This window comes from Anopheles merus, chromosome X (assembly GCF_017562075.2).
Source record: "Anopheles merus strain MAF chromosome X, AmerM5.1, whole genome shotgun sequence".
Taxonomy (NCBI): domain Eukaryota; kingdom Metazoa; phylum Arthropoda; class Insecta; order Diptera; family Culicidae; genus Anopheles; species Anopheles merus.
Window position 1 is genome coordinate 7,222,789 of NC_054081.1, and position 21,576 is coordinate 7,244,364.

The following is a 21,576-nucleotide window of genomic DNA, read 5'->3' on the forward strand; positions in this document are numbered from 1 at the left end:
CAATGCCCAGCCGCACCCAGCCGCACAAGTGAGCTACCACCGGGGGTACGTACACTAAGCAGCGCTACGAGCGGGGTGACGCTAACAGGGGGTGGAAAATAGAAGAAATTGTGCAAACAAAACGTAGGGCAAACGTGGTGAAGGAAGTGCACAGGGGGAGGGGTGTGAGGATGAGAAATGATTGGGATATTCACGTCAGCGTGTTGTTTGGGTTGGTGTAGGTGAAACCCTCGAACTGGGCCTGATCCATCGAGGCAAGGATGTTCCGGTCGATGGGCGTCAGTCGCGCTCGCTCCCGCGTGAACTGCTTGTCGAAATACTGCGTATCGAGTGGATGTCGCTACAGAGAGAGAGAAAGAGAGAGAGAGGGGAAGCGGCGAAGGAATGGTAAGATAAAAAATAAGCCTTCTTGTTGGGATGTAACAACATTAAACACAAAAACCAACAAATACAAATACAGCAAAGAATTAAGCTTGATGAATTACAAGCTCTCTGTACAGAACATATAACGCGCCCAACGCGACATGTGAATTCTTGAGTCCAACGCGATACTCTGACTGACAAACTTAGCTTAATGCTGGCGCAAGCATAATCATGAATTTTTTTTTCTGGCTGTGAACAGTGCTGCCAAATGCCACTGGTTTCAGTCACCAACACTCATGACTGAAACGAAGCGCAAATCAGATCACGTACACAACTGACATGATCAGTGATGGTACTCAAACAGTTGGAGAATCTATCACATGACATTTAGTTTAGCACCCAACTTTTGGACACTCACTTGGTCACGACATTTTTGTCGGTGATAATCACGACATTCTTGGAATGAACTGGGCCCGTGGGGTCTAACAACAAAATGAGCATGCCTTCTCCTTCTATCTGTTTTGATTATCTGTCGGGACAAACAGAGCGAGAAAACATGCTCATTTTGTTTCTTGGAACCACTCGCACGCACCGCATGCGTCGCGATGATCACATCTCCCATGACTGACCAAGAGTTGGTTGCACACAATGTCACCAATCATATGATGGTCGCAACAACTGTTTGAGTCTCACCTCTGATCATCACACTATAGTTCGTGACGCTGACATTTTTTTTGGTTTCAGTCGGAATTTTGTCATGACTATGTCAGTGACATTTTGCAAAACTGATCACAGCAAAAAAAAAAGTCGTGACATAGTGACTGACCAAGCGATAGTCGCAAACATGTCATGAGCATGTATTGGTCACACCAACCGTTTTGAGTATCACATCTGATTATCACAATTGAGTACGTGACGCTGATATGGATTTTTTTTTCAGTCAAATTTTTTAATGACAATGACAGTGACATTTTGCAGCACTGGTAAAAAGAATTTAAAAACAATAATAACAATAATAAAAACCTTTCGGCTACTTACGACTTGGGGCTTGAATGGCGGTTCGACGGCGCGTCTCTCCAGTTTGTCCCAGGTAATACTATTGAAGAATGGGTGATACTTGATGTCGCTCTCCTCGTCCATCGTGTTGAGCACACCGAGCCGTATCGAGGCGTCCTTTTCCAGCAGCTGGCGGGGGAAAAAAAACCGGACAGGAAAGTTAGACGACTGTCCACTGCTCACCACCCTGAGGAGCGGTTTCGATGGAAACTTACCGACTGGAGCAATCGCAACGCCTCCTTGGAGAGATAGTGCGGGAACCACGGTATCTCGTTGCAGATCGACCAGAACAGCTCGTCCTCGTCGCAGCCACTGAACGGCGACTGGCCGACGAGCATCTCGTACACCAGCACACCGAACGACCACCAGTCGACGGCTTGATTGTACTTTTGCCCCTGCGAAAGAAAACCGGAGGAAGCGCGGGAAGTGTTGTGAAGGTTCGTTGCTACGGGGGTTTGCACTTACTTTGATTATTTCGGGTGCCATGTAGTCCGGTGTGCCGCAGAAACTGTCCGCCAGCTTGTCCAGGTAGATCTCGAGCTTGCACATACCAAAGTCCGCTATCCGCACGTGCCCGTCGTAGTCGAGCAGCACGTTGTCCAGCTTCAGATCGCTGGGGAACGGGTTGGGTAGGGGGGGTGGAAAAGGTTTAGCGTTGCAGTGTCACTTTTTTTCTGCTTTGGGGCGAGTTCGGTACACATCAACACTCACCGATAGACGATGCCCTTGCGGTGTAGAAACTTCAGCCCGGACACGATCTCGGCGGCGTAGAAGCGGGCCCGCGCCTCCGGAAACCGGCCGCTCTGCTGGATGTGGAACATCAGGTCGCCACCGTTCAGGTACTCCATCACGAAGAACAGGTGACTCTGCGCAAATGGAAAATCGTTGCCGTTTGTGTGAAAATGGAAGTGAATTGTGGTCCGTTTAGATTGCCACTCCAGTACCGGGACTGTTGCCGAGTCCTCGGCGCTACTGCAATTGATCCTGAGCTCATGCCGGTTTTGGAAGTGATCGTGGAATCATACTGGACGAAGAATTAATCCCAACACCATACTCGTCTTGGTACTGCTCCCGTAATCAATGTAGATTCGGACCACATTGCAATCTTGGAACAGAACCTGAACCTATGACAGTATTGGACCTGATCCTGAGTCTGTTCGTAGGAATATGTCCAAATCCATGCCAGTCTTGGAATTGATCCCGAAACCGTCTTGAATATACAATATTACCAGGTCAGACCCTCCTTAAATCTTCCCAGCTCAGGAACATACCCTGAACTCATACTGGATATAGAATTGATCCCAAAATCTTACTCGTCTTGGAATTTGTCCTTAACCCATCGCGGTCTTGGAATTGACACATGAACAGATGTCAGCCCTGGAACTGATCCCGAACTCATACCGATGCTAGAACCTATCGTGAACCAGTAACGATCATCACGGGACCTGTTCTAGGGAAACGGTCTAAAGACCCTTAACGGTCTGGTAATTGATCTTGATCTTGATATGCTGGTCTTGAAGCAAATCCTGAACCTTCTCTGAACCTACATATGAGCCCACGCCCTCGAAGCCCCTAGTCTTGAAATTAATCCCGACACTGTCTTAGAATAGACCCTGAGCTCCTATCGGTCCGGATACTACTAATAAAATCTTACTAATTCAACAACCGATCCAGAGTTCAAATTGATATCAAATCTAATCCTGAACCCTTCCGGGTTTGGAAATAAGCCTGCATCCTTGTAGGGGTTGAAACTATTCTTGAACTCTTATTGAGCCTGGAACGGATTCTGCATTCTTATCGATTCAGGAGCAGAGCCTGATCCCATTTGGACCTTAGAACTAACCCGGAACTTATAACGATTCTAAAAACTGATCATGAACCAGTATCGGCCATGGAACTGGTGCCGAACTCATATTGGTAATAAAAACTGATCCAGTGCTCTTATTGGCCCTGAAATTGATCCTGAAGCACAATATTGGTAGTGGAACTGATGAAGAATATTTAAGCAGTTTAAGAACTGTACCTGGACGTTTTTCAGTCAAAGAACAGATCTATATCAATCCAGCAATAGATTTTACTACCACACTGGTAGTTTCTAAACACAACAATCGACTTAGATGTGCTGCGGCTCTACAAAAAAGTTTGCCCAATTTGTACAGCGACGATGCCAAACTAGTTAAAGCAAGTGCGCGGACAATGCCCTGTTTGCAAGTGGCGACAGGGCTTCCCACTCGAGCCTTTTTTGTCCCTTTTTGCTCGCCCTGTTTGCTGTTGCCTATTTCAAACGTATCGCAAACGCTCCCAACAGCAACAAAAAGACCCATCCCGCCCCAGACAGAAAGTCGGTCAATGGGTACAATCCGTAGGCGCATTCTACCCGCGCCAATCGCTTGCGCGCGCACGGGAGCCTGTACGGCACGCAAAATAGAACCGGGAGCCGGTGCGGTACGAGAGCGTTGGCCGAATTCCTGCACCGCTTTAAAAATAGCCAGTTGCGCCATGTTCCCGCAGGAGCGCGCTCGGCCGAAGCCAAACACTTCCTCGTTTGCGGGCCGCCCAAACCGCCGCGCAAAGGTTGAGTAACCCGCCGAGTGTGCCCCGCCGCCCCGCGAACCGTCCCGCCACGCCGCTACTTACGTCCGTCTGAAAGGTGCAGAAGAGATGGCACAGGAACGGGTGCTTGGTGCCGAGGGCGAGCACCTTCCGCTCGATCAGCGTACAGTCGACGTCGTCGTCCTCCAGCACGACGTCCTTCTTCAGGCACTTGATCGCGTAGTAGTAGTCGGAGTTTTTCAGCTCGGCCAGAAACACCTGCCGGAGAAGAGGGGGTTTGGGTGAACGAATCCCGGTTGGCAAAGGCACGCGAAAATCGCTCGTCCTTACCTTGCCGAAGCTGCCCTTGCCCAGCACGGTGAGGAAGTGGAAATCGTCCACGTTGTACTTCCGGAAGCGCGGTATCACGGTGGCGGGTGCGGTCAGCTTGCCCGTCTTCTGGAACTGGGCGTACGTGTAGGACGTCTCTGTTGCGGGACGTCACAGACCACGAGGGTGGGTTGGTGGGTGTAGAGAGACAGAGGGAGAGAGAGAGAGAGAGAGAGAGATGTTGGGGAGGGAGGCAGAAGATGTTGGGAAAACAGAGTCAATCAGTGGCGGCTTTTGTTCTGTCTGCGCGGTTGTTTTTCTCGCTCTCGCGGTAATGAATGCCACATTGAGAACACGGGTAGGGTGAGGTGCTTTACTAGTTTTTTTTTTGTGTTCAAATATTGTTTGCATGACACGTGTATCGGACGATCGTATTTGAAACACACATACACAACATCAACACACGCGCGCGCGTTCGAAGAGAGTGTAAAACGTTTGACGTCACAGATAACTTGGCATAACTTTCTGGAAGTTCACTGTTTTCTGGCAAGCACTAACTATCGTCTTACACACACACATACACACACACACACACACACATCGACACGCACACACAAGAACTCACACATCCACCCACTCACACAACTACACCGGTGCGGCAACAAAAAAGTAAAAAAAAAAAACATAACAAAAACAATACTACTGATGTCACATCTTAATGCTCGGCCTGGTCAGCACCTCTGAAGAACAGCACGCACGGAAAGCAGCTGCAGAACAGGGAGCGACTGTACGCGATCCAGCCGTTGGGAGCGACCGGCTCGGTCGTTTCGGAGTACACTTCCCAGTACTCTGGCGGCTCCGGCTCCGCTAGCAGTACTGGGTCCTTTGCCGGTGTCGGCTCCGCTAGCAGTACTGGGTCCTTTACCGGTGCCGGGTCCGGTAGCGGTACTGGGTCCTTTGCCGGTGCCGAGTCCGGTAGCGGTGCTGGGTTCTTTGCCGGTGCCAGGTCCGGTAGCGGTGCTGGGTTCTTTGCCGGTGCCGGATTCTCTAGCGACACTGGGTCCTTTGGCAGTGCTGGGTCCTCTGCCGGTACTGGGCCCCCTGCCGGTACCGGGTCCTCTAGCGGCACAGGGTCTTCTAGCGAATCCGGGTCCTCTAGCGGTATCGGTTCCCACAGGCACAAACGTTTCTTGTCGCACTCCAGTTCCGGTATCGAAGCCACCTCCTCCCAATCGAGCCGGGCGAAATATTCGTACAGCTCGTTGTCGATGGCCGCCAACTCCTTCGCTTCATCGCGGTCGGGCTCGAAGTCTTCGTCGAACGTCGCTAGCGTGGGCGTACCCGGGCGAACTGCGGGCAGCTTCTGGTCCGGACCGGTAACGGTGAGCTTCATGGTACGCAGGGTGGAGGTCTCGCACCGCTCGGCTACCTCTACCTGGCTCGTGACCATCGGGGTCGCTGATGGGTCGTGCAAATCGTATTCACTGTGCTGCTGCTGCTGCTGCTGGCGCAGTTTGGTGCGGTTCCGGCGCTTCAGCGTCGACAGCTCCACAGACAGATCCATGCTAGGCTCAGCGCGTTTGGGGTGGCGTCCAAGAACCAACACAGGAAACAACACAAACACAGAACAACTGGAGGATATTTCTGGACACTGGAATCGAGCACTTTGCGCGTGGAAAAGTAGCTGGCGACGGCTCGTACGGTACTGGGCGACCGTGCGCAAAACCTTCCACAGCCACCGTCACTCGGCTAGGCTTCTACAAAGGGGGTCGCGGTCTCCAGGCGATCATCCCCACCATACTTTCAGGTGATTCGCGGCATTCTAGCTGGAACCGTTCGCTCCTACGACAGTGGGCTTTGGTGTGTGTGTGTGTGTTGAGGTTCATTTTTTCTGTGTGTACATCTAACGTTACGGGGTGGGGTTGGGCTGTACATAGCTGCAGGGTTCACCTTTCCCGTGACGCCGCTTCTGGCTGGCACTCAGCAGCACTCACCTGCTCGTCGTTTGATGTGCATCTCTTCTAACACTGGAAGGTATCCCTATTACCTAGTGATCGCAATAGCAACAGTCACCTATACCATCTAGAACACACTCGAGCGTTTTGCACCTGTAGTAGTTGTAGCTCTGCGACGGCCTCTTACTGATCTCTTTTGTATGTCGTAGTTGTTGTAGCGCGTTGTTATCGTTGTTGATGGTGTTGGTATCATCATATTCGATTGCATTACATGTGCTGCTGTCCCTGGCCCCGACTCCCCTTCGACTCGTTTGTTGGTAAAAGGGGCAGAATTGTTGGAGTTGTCGTGTTCAGCTTTATCTATTGCTCTCGCTGTCAGTGAGTGCGCTCAGCGTGCGCCTACGCCCTGAGTACACCGCCCTCATCCCTGCCCTCCCCACTGCAGCAGCAGCATCCGCACCGACTATTTCAGGTCACCTGAAGGTCCACGCCCCCTCTACACCTGCCGCTAAGCCTGCTCCTACGAACCCTCCACATTGTTGGACGGAAGCGGCACAACAAAGCGAAGCGGGCATGTGGGAAATGGTTCTATTGAGACTCCCGAGAGCGAGAGCGAGAGCGAGAGACAGAGAGAGATAGAGCTGTGCGGAGTGATTGGTAGAAGATGAAAAAATGCACACACACACACATCTACGAGCGCACGCTTTAAGCGACGAACTGGCGGGATGCGGCATGATGGGCCGCGCTGCCGGGAAATGATGCATGCGACCTAAATAGTTTCCCCCCCCCCCCCCCCCGTTGGGTGTCGGCTTTCCCAACCCATCGACCGGGCGGGTGGGTGAGTGTGTTTGCGCTCTTTTGCGATATTTTCGACGCATTATTATGTTAAAACCGTTCAAGTGTGTGTGTGTGTGCTTTTTTTTCGGTGGAACTTTTTCGATGCAGCGCTTTTCCAAAGCAAACCCGCGTTGCTACTGTGCAGTCTTTCAAAGAATTTTCCTCGCTGATTTTGAGCTGCCCGTTGCCTGCAGGTCGTTTCATCGACAACGTTTTTTTTTGTGCACGCGTTGGGCGTCCTTTGTGCTTGCTATGGAGTCATCCAGGTAGATGACAATTATAGATCGCTTCTGACCTATCGCTGGCTGGGTCATCCGGCCACATCTGGCAATTATTTTCAGCCTCTAACGCTGAGCTTGCTGATTCACCTGCATCTGTACTCTACTACTGCAGCCGGAGGCGTCCAATCAGGAGCGTTTGCAGTTCCGATGGCGTCATCTTCATAGATCGCTAGTTAGCTACCTTGAATAGTTCATCTCCTTGACTTACCCTCTACCGGCTTGGAGGTGCGCTTTGGAGCTGACAATGCTTTGCTGGAGCTTTGGGAGAGAGGGGGGGGGGGGGGTTTATTGCCCGCATTCCGGTGAGTAGTTGATCTTGGTTGAACTCGCGACTAATCATCTCATCGACACGTGGCACGATGTCACACGCGGACGTGTTGAACACGCGCTAACATGACCTTGCCGGACAAGTCCAAGAAGCGAAAGGTGTGTTACAGGTACTAATTTTGCACCACTTTAAATGACCTTGCTGCAAAAAGCAACACATTGATTTTGATGCTTATGCAACAAAGCCAAACACTAGAGTAAGTGATAGAAATAAAGGGACACACTTCCCACACTTCCGCATCCACACATGACAATTGGGCAATATGATTAGGCCAGCCGCCTGCGTCGCAATAGTTGGGTGTTTTGAAAATTCCAATTTTTTGTAGAGCGTAACGTGCCCACTTGAAAGTCGCGTTGGCGTTTAGTACGTAAAAATCTTAGTTAAAAATGGTCCTTAAATTTTATCTAATTACCGAATGCTTCCAACAGGGTTCTTCCAATGAAAAATGCAATTTAAATTCCAACGCCAAACAATGTACAAGCGCAAGGTACAGAATGCAGGCTTTAAGTGCCGTAATAGTGGTTTCCCGCTAATTGAACATTTCGAAATGGAAAATATTTGCTTGCTTAGCCAGTCTGAAGACGGTAGAAATAGCTAAGATGTTCCAACATTCAAGAACAATCTGCTTTCGCAGTGAAAGAAGAGCCGTTCAATCAATCCATTGCGGCTGCGAGTCGTTGGAATTCATTGTACTTGCTGTGTTATGGCCCAGTTGTCCAATAGGAATTATTCTAACCTCTTCATAGAATTGCCCGAGTCTGGGTCGTAGTTGCAATGTCTTGTCAGTTAAGCACCCATATCTCCGTTAAGCCGAGTGCTGGTGCAACCCAGGCGATCCCCAAACACTCAAACAGTATCTCGAAGGTATTGGACGTAGTTCCTGCAGAAAAAGAAATAACTGCAACCGCTTCTAATCGGCATCGGTATGAGATTTAATTTTTTCATACACAGAGGACAAACTCTTACAGACAGACACAAGAGTGAACCGAACTTTACGTGACAAAGTGATTATGAGACAGCAAGAGAGACAGAGAGAGAGAGAGATTGGTAGAGAGTGGAAGAGTAAAGCACATCAACCCGCAGGCACCACACTAAAAATATTGACACCGAGAATTTGCCAAAAACAGAAAGTGCAAACGCTGCCACGTGTACCCGTGCACTGTCCGCCGCAGCCAACCCACCCGCCCCCCCCCCTTGCAGGGGGTGGGTGGGGCGGGGTGCAGGTTGGGAAGTGCACGATACACCAGCGCGCGTGCCCGATATCTATACCTATCTCCTCCTCCTTGGCGGTGGACGACTGGGCCGGACCGCCGCCGCCGCCACTGCTGGTCGAGGCCGTGCCACCCCCCTCGATGCAGTCGTGCTCGTAGCGGGCGGCCGTACCGGACGGTACCGGCGCCTCGATGCGGTAGGCCGGGTTGGCGCTCGGCGGCACCTTCGACGGTGAGTCGCGCGCCTCATGCACACCTGCGCATGCGATTTTTGAAGAGAGAGGGAGAGAAAAAAAAGGGGCTGTCGTAAGGGTTGGAGCTCCCGGGCGCCTGGAGCTGGAGCCTCCGGGTGGCCTGTGGTGGATCCGTGGGAAGGTGAAGAGTTCTCGAAGCCTTTGGGAAGGGGGGGAGGGGGAGGAGAACAGTACGCTCCCAGTAGCAGTACGCCCAGCGAAGATTTTTTCTGTCTTCTCGCCGTGCGAGACTTACGTACGCCACCACGCCGTACGTTTTCTTTGACCGTGTATTTTTCTCTGTGCCTGTGCGTGCGTGTGTGTGTCTTGTTTCTTGCGTCGACTTTTCCCGTGATCATCCCCCACTGGTCACTTCCTCCCCAAAAAACCGCACCCCGCTGTCATACAGCATCTCCTGCTTTCGCACAAGAATTCGTTCGGCTTGGCACACACTCGCACGATGCGGCACACACACACACCAATTTCATTCCGCATTCCACAAGGGGGGGGGGTTGTGCATGGGGTGTAAGGGCGTCAAACTACGCCTTGCCCGCTGCGGCTGTGTGTTTGTTTGTGGGGCGAGCGAGAGTTAGTTTTTCGTCTTCCGAGCGCGGTGGGCCGGTTTTTGTTGGCAAATATTCCACAAATTCGGTACGGCGATGCTTAACCGTTAATCAGGAGTTTACTTTTCGTGACAACGTTTCCCGTCTAGCTTTGCAGACGGCGATTGCACACAGAAAAAAAAACACGAAAAGACGAAAAAGCAAAAGTCGTTCCCGATCGATTTTGCGATGGTGTAATTTTCCGATTTTCCACATCGTCTTGGTGTGTGAGTGTTTGTGCTTTTTTTTTTGTTTCTCTCAAGTGTCCGAATTTGCTTGGCATTATTTTTACCTTCCACTAGCACCTCCCCTTTGCGGCGGGGGAGAAGCTGGTGTCAGGGCGGTGTTGCGCGCGCGCTCGACTTCCCCGCAAGCATAAAGGTCGACGGGTGTACCTTTAGTGTCCCTGGGCGTGTGTGTGTGTGCGTGCTACTGCCGATCCCCGGGACTGATTGGGCCGGACTACTTCCCCTCCCCGTCCCTTGCCACTGCTTGGTTCGGTGTCTGCATCGGCCTATTGCGCGTCCTGTTTCGCGCGCGCAATGTTTTGTTTTTCTTTTCCTTCTACAATCATTTTTAAAGCCACAAGATACCGATACAGACCAGCAGTGGTACAGACGGGGAGAGGGAGGATGGTGTAAAGAAGCAACAGAAAAAAGGATTGAAATAAATTAAAAAAAAAACAAATGCTATTTAACGCGACACGCTGCAGCGAAATTAGTGGCCGCGCGATGACGCGATTACGCGCGACCGAAAGCATTGCGCTATGGGTTGGGTGGTGGAAGTGGAGTGTTGGTTAGGATGCTGCCACCCTCGGCCACCCTTGGCAGCGGGTGTTCACAGCCGCTTTTCCGACCGTTGCAAGCCGGACGCGCCTCGGTTCGAAACTCAATAAAAAAAAAAAAAGGACGCCACTCGCTGGCACGCTGGCGGGGCGTCCTAGACCATTAACCCCAAACGGGTTGGGCCAAACGAAAGCGGTGCTGATAGCTGCATTTTTTTTGGTTAATTGCTAGTGTTGTGTGTTTGGTTTTTTCCTATCGTTGCTTGTGAGATCATAAACCTTTTTTTTGTGTGAGTGTGTCTTTTCCGAGTCTTTCTTCTGCCTCTTTTGACAGGTCGGTTTTGGGGGGGGGGGGGGGGGGGGGGGGGGGCAGGGTGTGATAAATATGTACACCTCATTTGCACCCAATTGCTGGGTCGTGTCAACTGTTCGAACGATTTTGCCGCGAGACACTTTTGTCCCTCAAAAAAAAAAAAAGGAAAAAGACAATTTTTCTTAGAATTTCACCCTGTAAATCCGATGCCTGAAAGGTGAAGGGAAGAAGGGGCGGCACAAAAACGGAGGAAGTGAAATATATGGCGGGCACGAAGCTCGAAGACGTCAAAGGCGGGACACACGGCGCATCCAATATTGCGTCGTACCGTCGCTATTTTCTCCTTCGCCGCACTCCGTGTGGGTGTTTTTCTTCGGCTTCGTGCGCGTCGCGCGCCTGTGCAGGAAAAACCAGCCCGTGCAGCAGGTGAAAAACTGTGGTTAAACACACACACACACACACACACACATGGACAGGGTATGTTTTGGACGCATCCAGACGGTTCAAAGTCCGGCCGGCCGACGGTGAGATCGTGAGACCTGCCCCAGAAACCCGGACTCCCAATCCCTTTGAGACGCCTGACTCTTCACGATCCCGGATCCAAACAAGCTGGAGGCTCTAGCGCCAGATGGATAGGCCACAGCCCAGTGCGCTGGGCCATGCTGGACGAACCTCGGCGGACGGACGAGAGCGCCTCGACGATCAGCTTCTGGTTGACGCCGCACAGGTTCGCGGCCAGCTTTTCGCACTTCTTGTGACAGTTAACGTCGCAGTCTGTCGGTCGGTAGGGGAAACAGGCCGGTGGAGGTAAGCAAGATAAGGGAGGTGAAATAAGATATAATTTTGCATTACAAAAAAAGAAAGAAGAGAAGCAGCGTAAGCGCATAAGCGGTTCGATGAGCCGCCACCGTTCGTTGCCGAATTGCTGTTTTGTCACTGGGGTTTCGTCTCTCCTTTCTCTCGTCTCTCTTTATCTCTCTCTCCCTCTCTCTCTCTTGCTGTTTCCCTCAATTTGGGTGGTTTAATTTGTCCGTGTCAATGCGGCAAACCCAAACATGGATCATTAAAATAGCCCTCGGGGAATGGTGCAGAAATTATAAGTGAGGCGTATTCACTAGTCAACAAGTTTATGACATCTCCTTTCCCCGTGCGCTACCGTAGGGCACCTACGATACCCCCGCACGATGAGTTGGGACACACAACAGACCGTGTATGTGTGTGTGTGAGAGTATCGCCAGCAGTCGCGTTGTAAGTAAGGAACCTAAGAATAAATATTTCGAATAGAAATAGATCGAGAATTAATTAGCCTAATTGCATACCGACCATGATGGACAGTTGGCGTTCGCTCTGGGTTGCGGCGGCACCATTCGGCGAGCCTGATCTTTCGCGGTTGATATACCCGCACCTCAGCCATCCACTCGTCACAAAAGAAAAGAGTGGAGGAAAACATCCCCACCTTCACTGGTGCAACACATTGCAACAGCCCTCGGGTGCGGTATGCTGCTACCACACAACGGAAGAATGGAATGTGGAGGGTTTTTTGTTGTTTTCTTGTTTGCGACTGTTCCAATATGTGGGACAGTCGTGTGATGTTCGCTTCGAACGTTCGGAGCATCCAAACGTTGTGCATATGCATCCCACACCTCACAACGGGTGAAATGTCACACAAGATTGTGGAACGTTTTAGGAGTCGCGTGTAGCAGCACAGCTCGTGGAGTGTGTGGGCCGACGGCCGACTTGAAGATCGATGGACTCTGCCTTACCGGATCTGGGAAAGCGGTGGGGCCGATTTTCGTCGAGTCGAGATTTCGTATAGGATACCCCCGGAATAGAAGAGAGGGGGCGTTGTCCGGTCTCTTGACAATCCAATGCTCTAGAAAGGTGTCTTGAGGGCTTGGTTCTTGATCCAGAGAGTGACTTCAAAAGATTTTCAAAAGATCAGAAGAACGGATGCATAGAGCTCTCGGTGGAGTTTGTGGGATCGCGAGACCCCGCTCCCTAAGAATGCCTTAGCAAGCCTTCGGCCTAAGACTGAACTCCAACAACTTCCAATGTCCCAACAAATTCCAATGACTTTCGACATCAAAGCTCTAACCACGCTGCTCAGCATCTGTAAGGGTTGTGCCCCAAATATACGCAAATAGAGCAGGTAGCGGTCACGCTACTGATTTGTACAGCATCTTAAAGTACACATTCCTAGCAGCTGTGCTCATCCATCTGGCACACTGGAATTATTTGCAACTACATCTCGAATGCGCTACGAAACCGAGCGCGATCTTGAACTCGATCCGCCGTCTATCCATCCGCTCAGACAAGCCGCCGGTGGCTGATCCCCGTGCAAGGCGGTACGAAAATACCGCCACTAGACACTAGCCGGTCCAGCGAAACTGGAGCATGGCAAGCAAACCGGCACGAGCACGGATAAACAAATTCCACGCCCGGATGCCCGCTGCCCAGATGAAGCGCACTGTGTTACGTGAAAAACGGCCGCTCGTCTGCTTCGGTGCAGACTTATTTTTGTTTTACACTTTTACACTGTTTTTCCATACACGTTCGGTACCGTTTCGGTTACGCTGTTCGCGAAGCGTATCGCGACCAAAGGTAAACACGGCCGATGGGCAGATCTGATGCGCGGATCTGATGCTACTGCCGCTGAACGCTTATGTCAGTGAGATCGCCGATCGCCAATAATGTTGCCAGATGTTCGAATCACACGGGAATTCCGCCAACAACCGGGCAGAACCTGTCTGATGTGGGGCAATAGGGATTTTTTTTGAAGCCGCCACAAACGGAGGTACAATAAATCAATAGAAGATCAATCAATGCGGCGCTTGTTTATTAACCCTGTTTATTAACCCACGGTCGAGCTTATCAAACCGAGGGAAATGTTAGATCACGACCGTTCGCTAGGACCGGGGGCCAATAAAATTTGCTATTCAAAATCCCCAAAATCCCCAACAAGATGTGACTCGGACTACTGTCAGGGTCATCATCTATCCCCTGCGCCATCCGCATCCTGGGTAGCGTGAAAGCGAGAAGCTGCTCGCAGACGATGGTTGTCGGGTCATAAAACAGCAAGATACCATCCGCAACATGAACCTCACCATCCGTACGGTCGTCTCGGACGCGATTCGACAGGTTTCGATGCTAATGCCCGAAAACTGGCGCTTGGTTCGAGAGATTGAGTTGTTAACACAAAGCGTGCGCACCGCGTCGGCTAAATGAGCTGCTTTAGTGGGGCCTGGTCGCGTGAATCCACAAGAGTCGCCCGATGCGTGTGATACCCTGACACAGCCTGACCGCTCTTCTTCCCCATACGCCGAATGATCTATTTTAAGCTGTCACCTCATCCTCGCTGCCTACGTCCAGCCCCGGAAGCGGTGCTGTAAGGCCCGGATCGCAGGATCGAAGGTCGGTGTGCTCTGGGTGTATTTACGCGACTGTCTGCCGATGCTCCAGGGTCACAACACTCTGTTACCACCTGTTGCCACTCGATCAGGAAGTCGCGAACTCCCGATGTTCGCAGTGTTTGCGTGTGTTCGGAAAAGGATCACCATCACCGACACACACACACACAGCATCAGTGCACAACGTCAACGGTGACATTGAACTTGACTTTCATGATGAGCGTAGCAGCCGCCACCATCGTGGCTCGAACGAATTGGGCATGTGTGGGAGTGCAAGTGGGTGTGTGTGTGTGTGCAGATCGATTAATCGATTGATCAAGATGTGCACGTACACGATCTCGCTCATCTGGTTGTCGTCTATTTTTAGCCCGATAGGACGGCAACGACGGCTTGTGCACTGTGGTAGGAAGTAGCCGCACCGTGTGTTATACCGAATCTGTTCGAATATCGTCCGAGCGTTAACCGTGCACTTTTCACTTTGCGTCTCACAGCCTCACACACTCTGTGTGCACCGGACGGCCCAAGATCCAACACACACCGCTCTGTTGTTTGTTGTGTTTGTACTTTTTTGTTTTTGACAGAGATGGACACAGATGAATGCTGACAGGATTGGATGGATGAGATGCGTACGGTGTGATACGGACGGTCATTAGGGGACCCCTGCCCTGCCCGCTGGGACTTACCGAGCGCTTTCTTCGGGCTGATCGGTGCGGTGCCACCGCCGTAGAATCCGGAATCGTGGCTGCTCGTGCTGGCGCTGCGCACCTCGTGGCCGGCCCCGATCGACCGGGCCCGCTCGTCCTCGTCCAGGTCGGCCGGCGTGTTGTTGTTCTCGTCCCGGAGCGGGGCCACGAACGAGCCGCCGCTCTTCCGGCTGCTGGTGCGCGGTTCCGCGTGCAGCGGTATCACCATCGGGTTGTCGTAGATGTCCCCGAACGGGTCCGGTTTGCCCTTGGCCCCCTTGCCCTTCGCCTGGGCGCCCTTCGCCCCCTTGCCCTGCTTGCCGCCGGTGCTCGAGTTGACGCTGCTGTCGGTGGCAATGTCCGAGGTGGCACCGTCCATCGTCGACACCGCCTCGGACGAGGTGCGGCCGGTCGTGCTGGTCGTCGCGCCGCTGCTCGTCGTCGTCGACGTGCTGGTGCTTTCGTCCTCGCTGCAGCTGCTGCTGCCGCTGCCGCTGCTGCTGCTGCTGGTCAGGTCCGCCTTCCGGTTGTGCCGGTGGCCGTGCCGCTTCACCTTCCAGAGCGGGCGGGGCCGGGCGACCAGCACGATCGGGGACTTTTCCTCCTTCGAGTAGCACTTGCGCATCTGCTCGAAGTTCAGCTTGACGCGCTTGGTCGGATCGAACGGCTTCTTCTTCTCCGGCTTATCGTTCGCCATCTCGTCGTCCTCGTCGTCCTCCTCCTCTGATGACCAGTCGTCTTCCACGCCGGAGAACGAGGTCTCCGAGGCACTGTCGTTCGCGACGCGGGCTCCTACACTGACACCGGCGGCCGGTCTCTGCTTCGCTGCTTCCCCGTTCTCTTCGTCACTGCTCGAGAGGAACACTTTCTGCTGCTTCTGCTGCTGCTGCTGCTGTGGCTCTGTGGGTGTCTGTGGTTTCTGTTTGCTTTGCACTGCTTGTGTGGTGTGTCGATCGTGACCGTCCACTGCTGATAGGTCGCTCAGGTTGGCTAGCGTGCCGAATTTATTCTTCGTCAGCTTCGCCCCGTTTGCGCTCGGCTGCTTCGACGTCGCGCTCGGTGGCGCGGGCGTCATCTTCGGCGTCGTCACGATGGCTGCCGGCACCGGAAGCGCCTCGGACACTATCGCCGATTGGCATTTTTGGCATTCCTTCACCTCCACCTCCATCCCCTTGACGCCCATGTTGAGCGTGATCTGGTTGAGCTTCGTCTTCATGCGCTCGAGATTCTGCTGCTGTTGTTGCTGCTGCTGGGCCAGTCGACGCTGTTCCTGCTCGCGCTCGGCCTGTGCATCCGCTTCCGGTTCTGGTTTTGGCTTCGAACCGGCCGGTACTTTCGTTTTTACCACTTTCACCACCTTCTTGACGATCACTTTCTTCGTCGGCGGTTCGTCCGGCTGCTTCCCATCGGTGGTCGGACCAGCAGGCGCCGTGGTAGTCACCGGCACGGTTGTGCCGGTCGAGCTGGTGGTGGGACCGGTCGGCTCGGGCTTTGGCTCTTTGGGTTTGGTTTTCTCCTGGGCCAGCCTCTTTTCGGCTGCGGCCGCAATGTTGGGAGCGATTGCTTTGATCAGCTCCTTCGGGGACAGTTTCTTGGTGTCGAGTGGAGCGATCGGGATTGCATCCGGCCCGCCAGGCACTTTGGCGAGGCTAACCTTGGGCAACGGTTTGTCTGGGAGCGTTGATTGCTTTGCTTTCGGCGACGAAGGCTCGGGGTCGGAAGGTTGCTTTGCTTTGGGTGAAGTAGGTTCCGGAACGGCGGGTTGCTTTGACTTGGGTGAAGCCGGTGCCGGAACTGTCGGTACTTTCGCTTTCGGTGAAGTAGGCTCCGGAGCAGCAGGAACCTTTGCTTTCGGCAAGAAAGGCTCCGGAACAGTAGCTTGCTTTGCTTTTGGAGATGTAGGCTCCGAAACGGTGGGTTGTTTGGTGTTCGGTGAACCAGGCTCCGGAACAGTGGGCACTTTTACTGAAGAAGGCTCCGGAGCAGCAGGTTGTTTTGCTTTCGGCGAGGAAGGCTCCGGAGCAGTAGGCTGCTTTGTTTTTGGCGAGGATGGCTCCGTAGCAGCAGGCTGCTTTGCTTTCGTCGAGGAAGGCTCCGGAGCAGTAGGCTGCTTTGCTTTCGGCGAGGAAGGCTCCGGAACTGTTGGTACTTTTGTTTTTGTGTTTGTTGTCTCTGGCACGATAGATTGTTTCGCTTTTATTGATGTAGCTTCTGGAGCTGTTGGTACGTTTGCTTTCGGTGATGTAGGCTCTGGAGTGACTGGTACTTTCACTTTGGGTGATGTCGGCTCTGACACAGCGGATGCTGTAGCCTTCTCTGATGTCTCCTTCGACGCAGACGCTCCCGGAAGTGTGCAAGGTTTAGCCTTGGTCGGTACTGACTCCAGAACTGTTTTCTCTTCCGGCAACTTCACTTTCTGCGGTGTCTCGTCCAGGGTGAGGGAAGAGTTAAGCTTCGGCTTGAGCTTGGGCGTCTCGGGTGGTGTCGTAGTGAGCGCCTTCGGAACTAGCGGCTCCGGTATCGGTACCAGCTTTGCCTCCAGAGGTTTCGAACCAGCCGCAGGACCTCCCGCTTCAGTCGCTTTCGGGTCGGGAAGCGTGAATACACTTTTACCCTCCGTCGGGCTTTTGGGACTCCCGACCGGTTGGGCTACCTGCTGCTTAGCCCTGTCCGCCAGCCCAACCTTCGGTGATCCCGGCATACCTTGGTACGGTTGGCTGGGCGATGCCGGCGGCGATTCCTCTTCCTCGGTCGAGCGAAGCGCTACTAGCTGCTGCTTGCGGCGTGCAAACGACACCGTCTCCCGCGTGCCGATCGTGCTCCAAAAGTCAACCTCGTCGGTGGACCGCTTCAGGTCGGCCGGCTTCTTGCGCACCAGGCCCAGCTTGGCCGGTGCGAGTTTTGCTGGGGGTTCCTCGAGCTTCGGTTTGGTAAGTGGCGACTTGTTTGCCGGCTCCGCAGGCAGTTGCTCTAGTTTGGGTTTGGTTGGTTGACTCAGCTTGCTGATTAATTCATTGGTTGGCTGTTGGTCGGTCCGAGCAATGGTGGGAGTTACCGCAGCCGATGTCTTGCTGTCTGGTTGCAACAACGTCGCCGGTTTCTTCGCCAGGCTTGCAGGAGATTCGGGTTGCTTTGGACTCGGAGGTTCACTCGGTGGCATCTTTTTAACCTCTGGTAATTGAGCTGTCTGTTTCGGTGCCACTTCTTGCTTCGCATTGTTCACGAGCTTCAATGCCTCGGTAGTTGCGCATGGAGCCTTGCCATCTGTTTGCAAAGGCATTGCCGGTTTCTTGGCAAGGTTTGCGAGTGATTCGGGCTGCTTTGGAATCGGAGCTTCACTGGATGGCATCTTCTTAACCTCTATTGATTGAGCTGTTTGTTTCGGCGTGACTTCTTGCTTCTCACTGGTCAGCAGCTTCATTGCCTCAGTAGTTAGGGCCTTCCGTTCCGGTAGCTTTGCTTGGCTACCATCGACAGTGGTGGCAGAAGATCCTTCAACACGTCGTTTCAGCTCCTCGGAGCTCTTGTCATCGCCCAGCTTCGTCGGGATGTCTGGCTGTTTCTTCGCTGCCGGCTTGTCACCCATATCAACGGACCGGTCCATTGCCTGGATCTTCTGAAGGGGTGGCGTCTCGACGGATTTTGCCAGCCCGTTCGACGTCGGCTCTACCTTAACTTTCGCTTCCGGCTCCGCCACGAGCTTCAACGTCTCCACCTGCACCGGTTCCGGCAGTGCTTCAACCGTTTTCTTCCGCACGTACGTCTTGATGCCGGCTTTGGCGGTCTTGCGCGGTGTCGTCGCATCAACAGGGCCCGCCCCGTCGACAGTTGCCTCGCTGGCGCCGGCCGTCGAAGCCTGCTTCGACGGGCCCTGCGCTCCGTTCGGTTCCGGCCGGTCCCGTATGACGACCTGCACCTCTGGCACGTCCTTCCGCGCCCCGCCGGGACCGCCCTCGTCCGGTTGCTTTTTCTTCTTCTTCGGCAGCTTGAACACGGTGCACTCCTCGATCGATTCCAGCTCGGCTACGATTCGCGGCGCCACCGCATTCTCCACCACCACCACCGCGTCCTCCTCCTCCCTCTTCGGTTCTGGCGCGGCTTCCACATCCGCCCCTGGCACCGACGCCACCGGCAGCACCTTCGTCCGGGTGCGCTTGATCTTCTTCAGCTTGCGCTTTTCCGCCACCTCCACGCCCGAGTCCTGGGCGAGCTGCTGCTCGAGCGCCTCCTTCAGCCGCTCCTCGAGCGTGTCGGGCGCTAGGGTGGCCGCTCCGCCGGCCGCCTTCTTCAGCTCCTCCTGGAACTGGAGCAGCTCGTCCTCGATTAGCTGGGAGGCGCGGCGTCGCAGCTCGCCCGCATTCAGATCGTCGTCCAGCTTGTCCGAGCTGATGTCGGCGCAGATCTCGTGAAAGCTCGGTATCTTCACCGCGCTCTTGCGCCGGATCGTGCCGCGCCGCTTCATCACCGGGGACCGGATGGTCGGCGGGAAGGGTTCGACCGTGCCCGGGTCGCCGTCCCGGATGAGATGCTTCTCGAGCAGCAGCTCGCCGGGCGACTTGCTCGGCTCGGTGCGGGTGCGCGGCCGCAGCGACAGCTCGTCCCGGAAGTTGTCCCGCCAGGAGGAGGTGGTGCCGCCGGGCCGCACCGCCGGCAGCTCCAGCAGCAGCATCTCCTCGTCGAACGTCGGCTCGGTCGTCGGTGCGTCGGGCAGGGCGTGCCGGTCCCGGCCCTCGGTACTGCCCCGGCTGCCCCGCGACTTGCTGCGCGCCCGGATCGTGTTCAGCCGCACGACCGTGCGGTTCCGGTTGATGGTGGAGCGGGCGCGCCGCTGCTCGCTCCGCTCGCTCAGCTCCTGGTCGCGCGCGGACAGTGAGGGCCGCTCCATCTCCGGCAGGTTGATCGTGGTGGTGGTGACGCCACCGCTGGTGCCAATCAGTGGGTGGTCGGGTGGACTGCCGGCCCGGCCGGTGTAGCTGGTCGGGGACGAGCTCGCCCGGTGGCTGATAGTGGCGGTGGTGTGCAGGGCGGGGCTGCGCGCACTGCCCGCATACTTCGACGCGGACACGTCAATGTCGGCCGTGTTGATGATGCGTCGCGGCTTCTGGTAGGTGGGCGAGCCCGTATGCCCGTGGGTGTGGTGGGAGTGGTGATGGCCCGCCCCCGCCAGGAACTTGGGCGAGCTGACGCGCCCCAGTGCCGCGATGCGGGTGCTGGTCAGCGGCGTCTCCGTGATCGGTGTCAGCTTCGGGACGTACCCGCGGGCAAAGGAGGGGGCGGTGCGGGACCCGGCCACCGATAGGGGGTTCGGGAATGCCCGCGACACACCGACGTACGTCGGCGGGCTGTAGGTGGACGAACCGACCGACACCATCGGCGACGGGATGATCGGCGTGTTGCCGACGAAGTTGTGGTACAGCTCCGAGTACAGTGGCATCGTTGCAGCGCAACTTGACAAAACGGCCACAGCAGTGAGGGGAAAGGCTCAGCGTCAGTGGCACATTCCCCCGCGGGACCGCACACTTGATTGAAGACTGACAGTCGAGCCGATACTACGAGCCGCGCGCACGCACACGGAGAAGCACATTTGACGCGCACACGGGCGGGTCGCTTGGGTTTTGGGTTCCCCTTGTGCAGTCAAACACAACGGCACGAGCGTAAGGCAAAGTGCGAGCAAGTATCGTATGTGCGAAACGTCCGGCGCTCCACGCCGTGCACACACAGCCACCCGCTTTGTGACGGACGGGCACGGTTGATAGTAGTGGTGGGCAGTAGCACACGCAGTCTTTCTCCCGAGCAGCAGAATTTATTTACGCTTCAGTTCAAACCAGGCGGAGAGCATCAACCGCCTCCATCAATTCGGCATTATCTTCTCACACCCCGCTGGTGCACTCGCTCCTGCCCGCTTATCGCGCTGCCCGAGCGCGTCTGCTCATTCTGCTTTTATTTTTATAGACACCTACAACCAAACACACATGCACACACACGCGCGCACGCAGAAAGACACACAGCAGCACGCGCGCACAGAGCCAGACCAGTCGAACGGGCGGCGAGCCGCTTGGACAAGGGGCAAGGTTACTTGCGGTCAACGGAAAGGACCCGCACGCGCACCTTGCAGGTAGTTCGCTGGTGCCCAACGGATCAGGCGATAAGCTACCACCACACGTCACAGTGTGTTGGAAGTGTCGGACCAGATAGTGTCGTAATAATAATTCAGTGTTTCTTTCACTTTGATTGCTACCGGAGCGGCACAGGACACGGCAAACGGTACGGGACAAACGCACACACGCACTCACACACACACACATACACACGCCAGGGACTGGCCCTGGTGTACCGTTGCTGGCGGCGGACACTTTTAAACTGAGCCGCCAAAGACCAGCAGTACCGTATCGGCCGTATTTTCGCTGTGTGTGCGTTTTTTTTGTGCTGTTGCTTCTGGTAGTGTGGCTAGTTCAACCGGGAGAGTGTTTGCCGCCCCCCGGTTCATCCCGCCCCGCGGTCAATCCACCTGTCCCGATGGGTGTCCCGTGTACTGTATCCGTCGAAGCAGCAGCAGCAAAAAAAAGGGAAGAAAACCATACGAAAACGGGCCAAAAAATCACGGCAGACATGAAGAGACAGCCGCGCGAGAGATGCGCTCACACAACCCCTCGGTGTGTAT

The 21,576-nt window shown here is 54.4% G+C and overlaps 1 protein-coding gene across 5 annotated transcripts in view; it reads right to left on the reverse strand.

Annotated features, from left to right (window-relative positions):
- The window catches only part of LOC121599400 (putative protein kinase C delta type homolog), a 64,194-nt gene that overhangs the window by 4,932 nt on the left and 37,686 nt on the right, over positions 1-21,576 (reverse strand). For 3 of the 5 annotated variants that reach the window (XM_041927209.1, XM_041927203.1, XM_041927216.1), the window contains exons 7-15: positions 11,498-11,599; positions 8,952-9,149; positions 4,303-4,439; positions 4,057-4,230; positions 2,131-2,285; positions 1,885-2,032; positions 1,635-1,814; positions 1,402-1,548; positions 195-340 (exon numbers count right to left, since the gene is read on the reverse strand). In XM_041927209.1, the coding sequence (XP_041783143.1) occupies positions 195-340; positions 1,402-1,548; positions 1,635-1,814; positions 1,885-2,032; positions 2,131-2,285; positions 4,057-4,230; positions 4,303-4,439; positions 8,952-9,149; positions 11,498-11,599 (1,387 nt within the window). Of the gene's footprint in view, positions 1-194; positions 341-1,401; positions 1,549-1,634; positions 1,815-1,884; positions 2,033-2,130; positions 2,286-4,056; positions 4,231-4,302; positions 4,440-8,951; positions 9,150-11,497; positions 11,600-14,915; positions 21,283-21,576 lie in introns of those variants that run through there. The other 2 variants (XM_041927193.1, XM_041927184.1) reach the window with 1 other exon arrangement.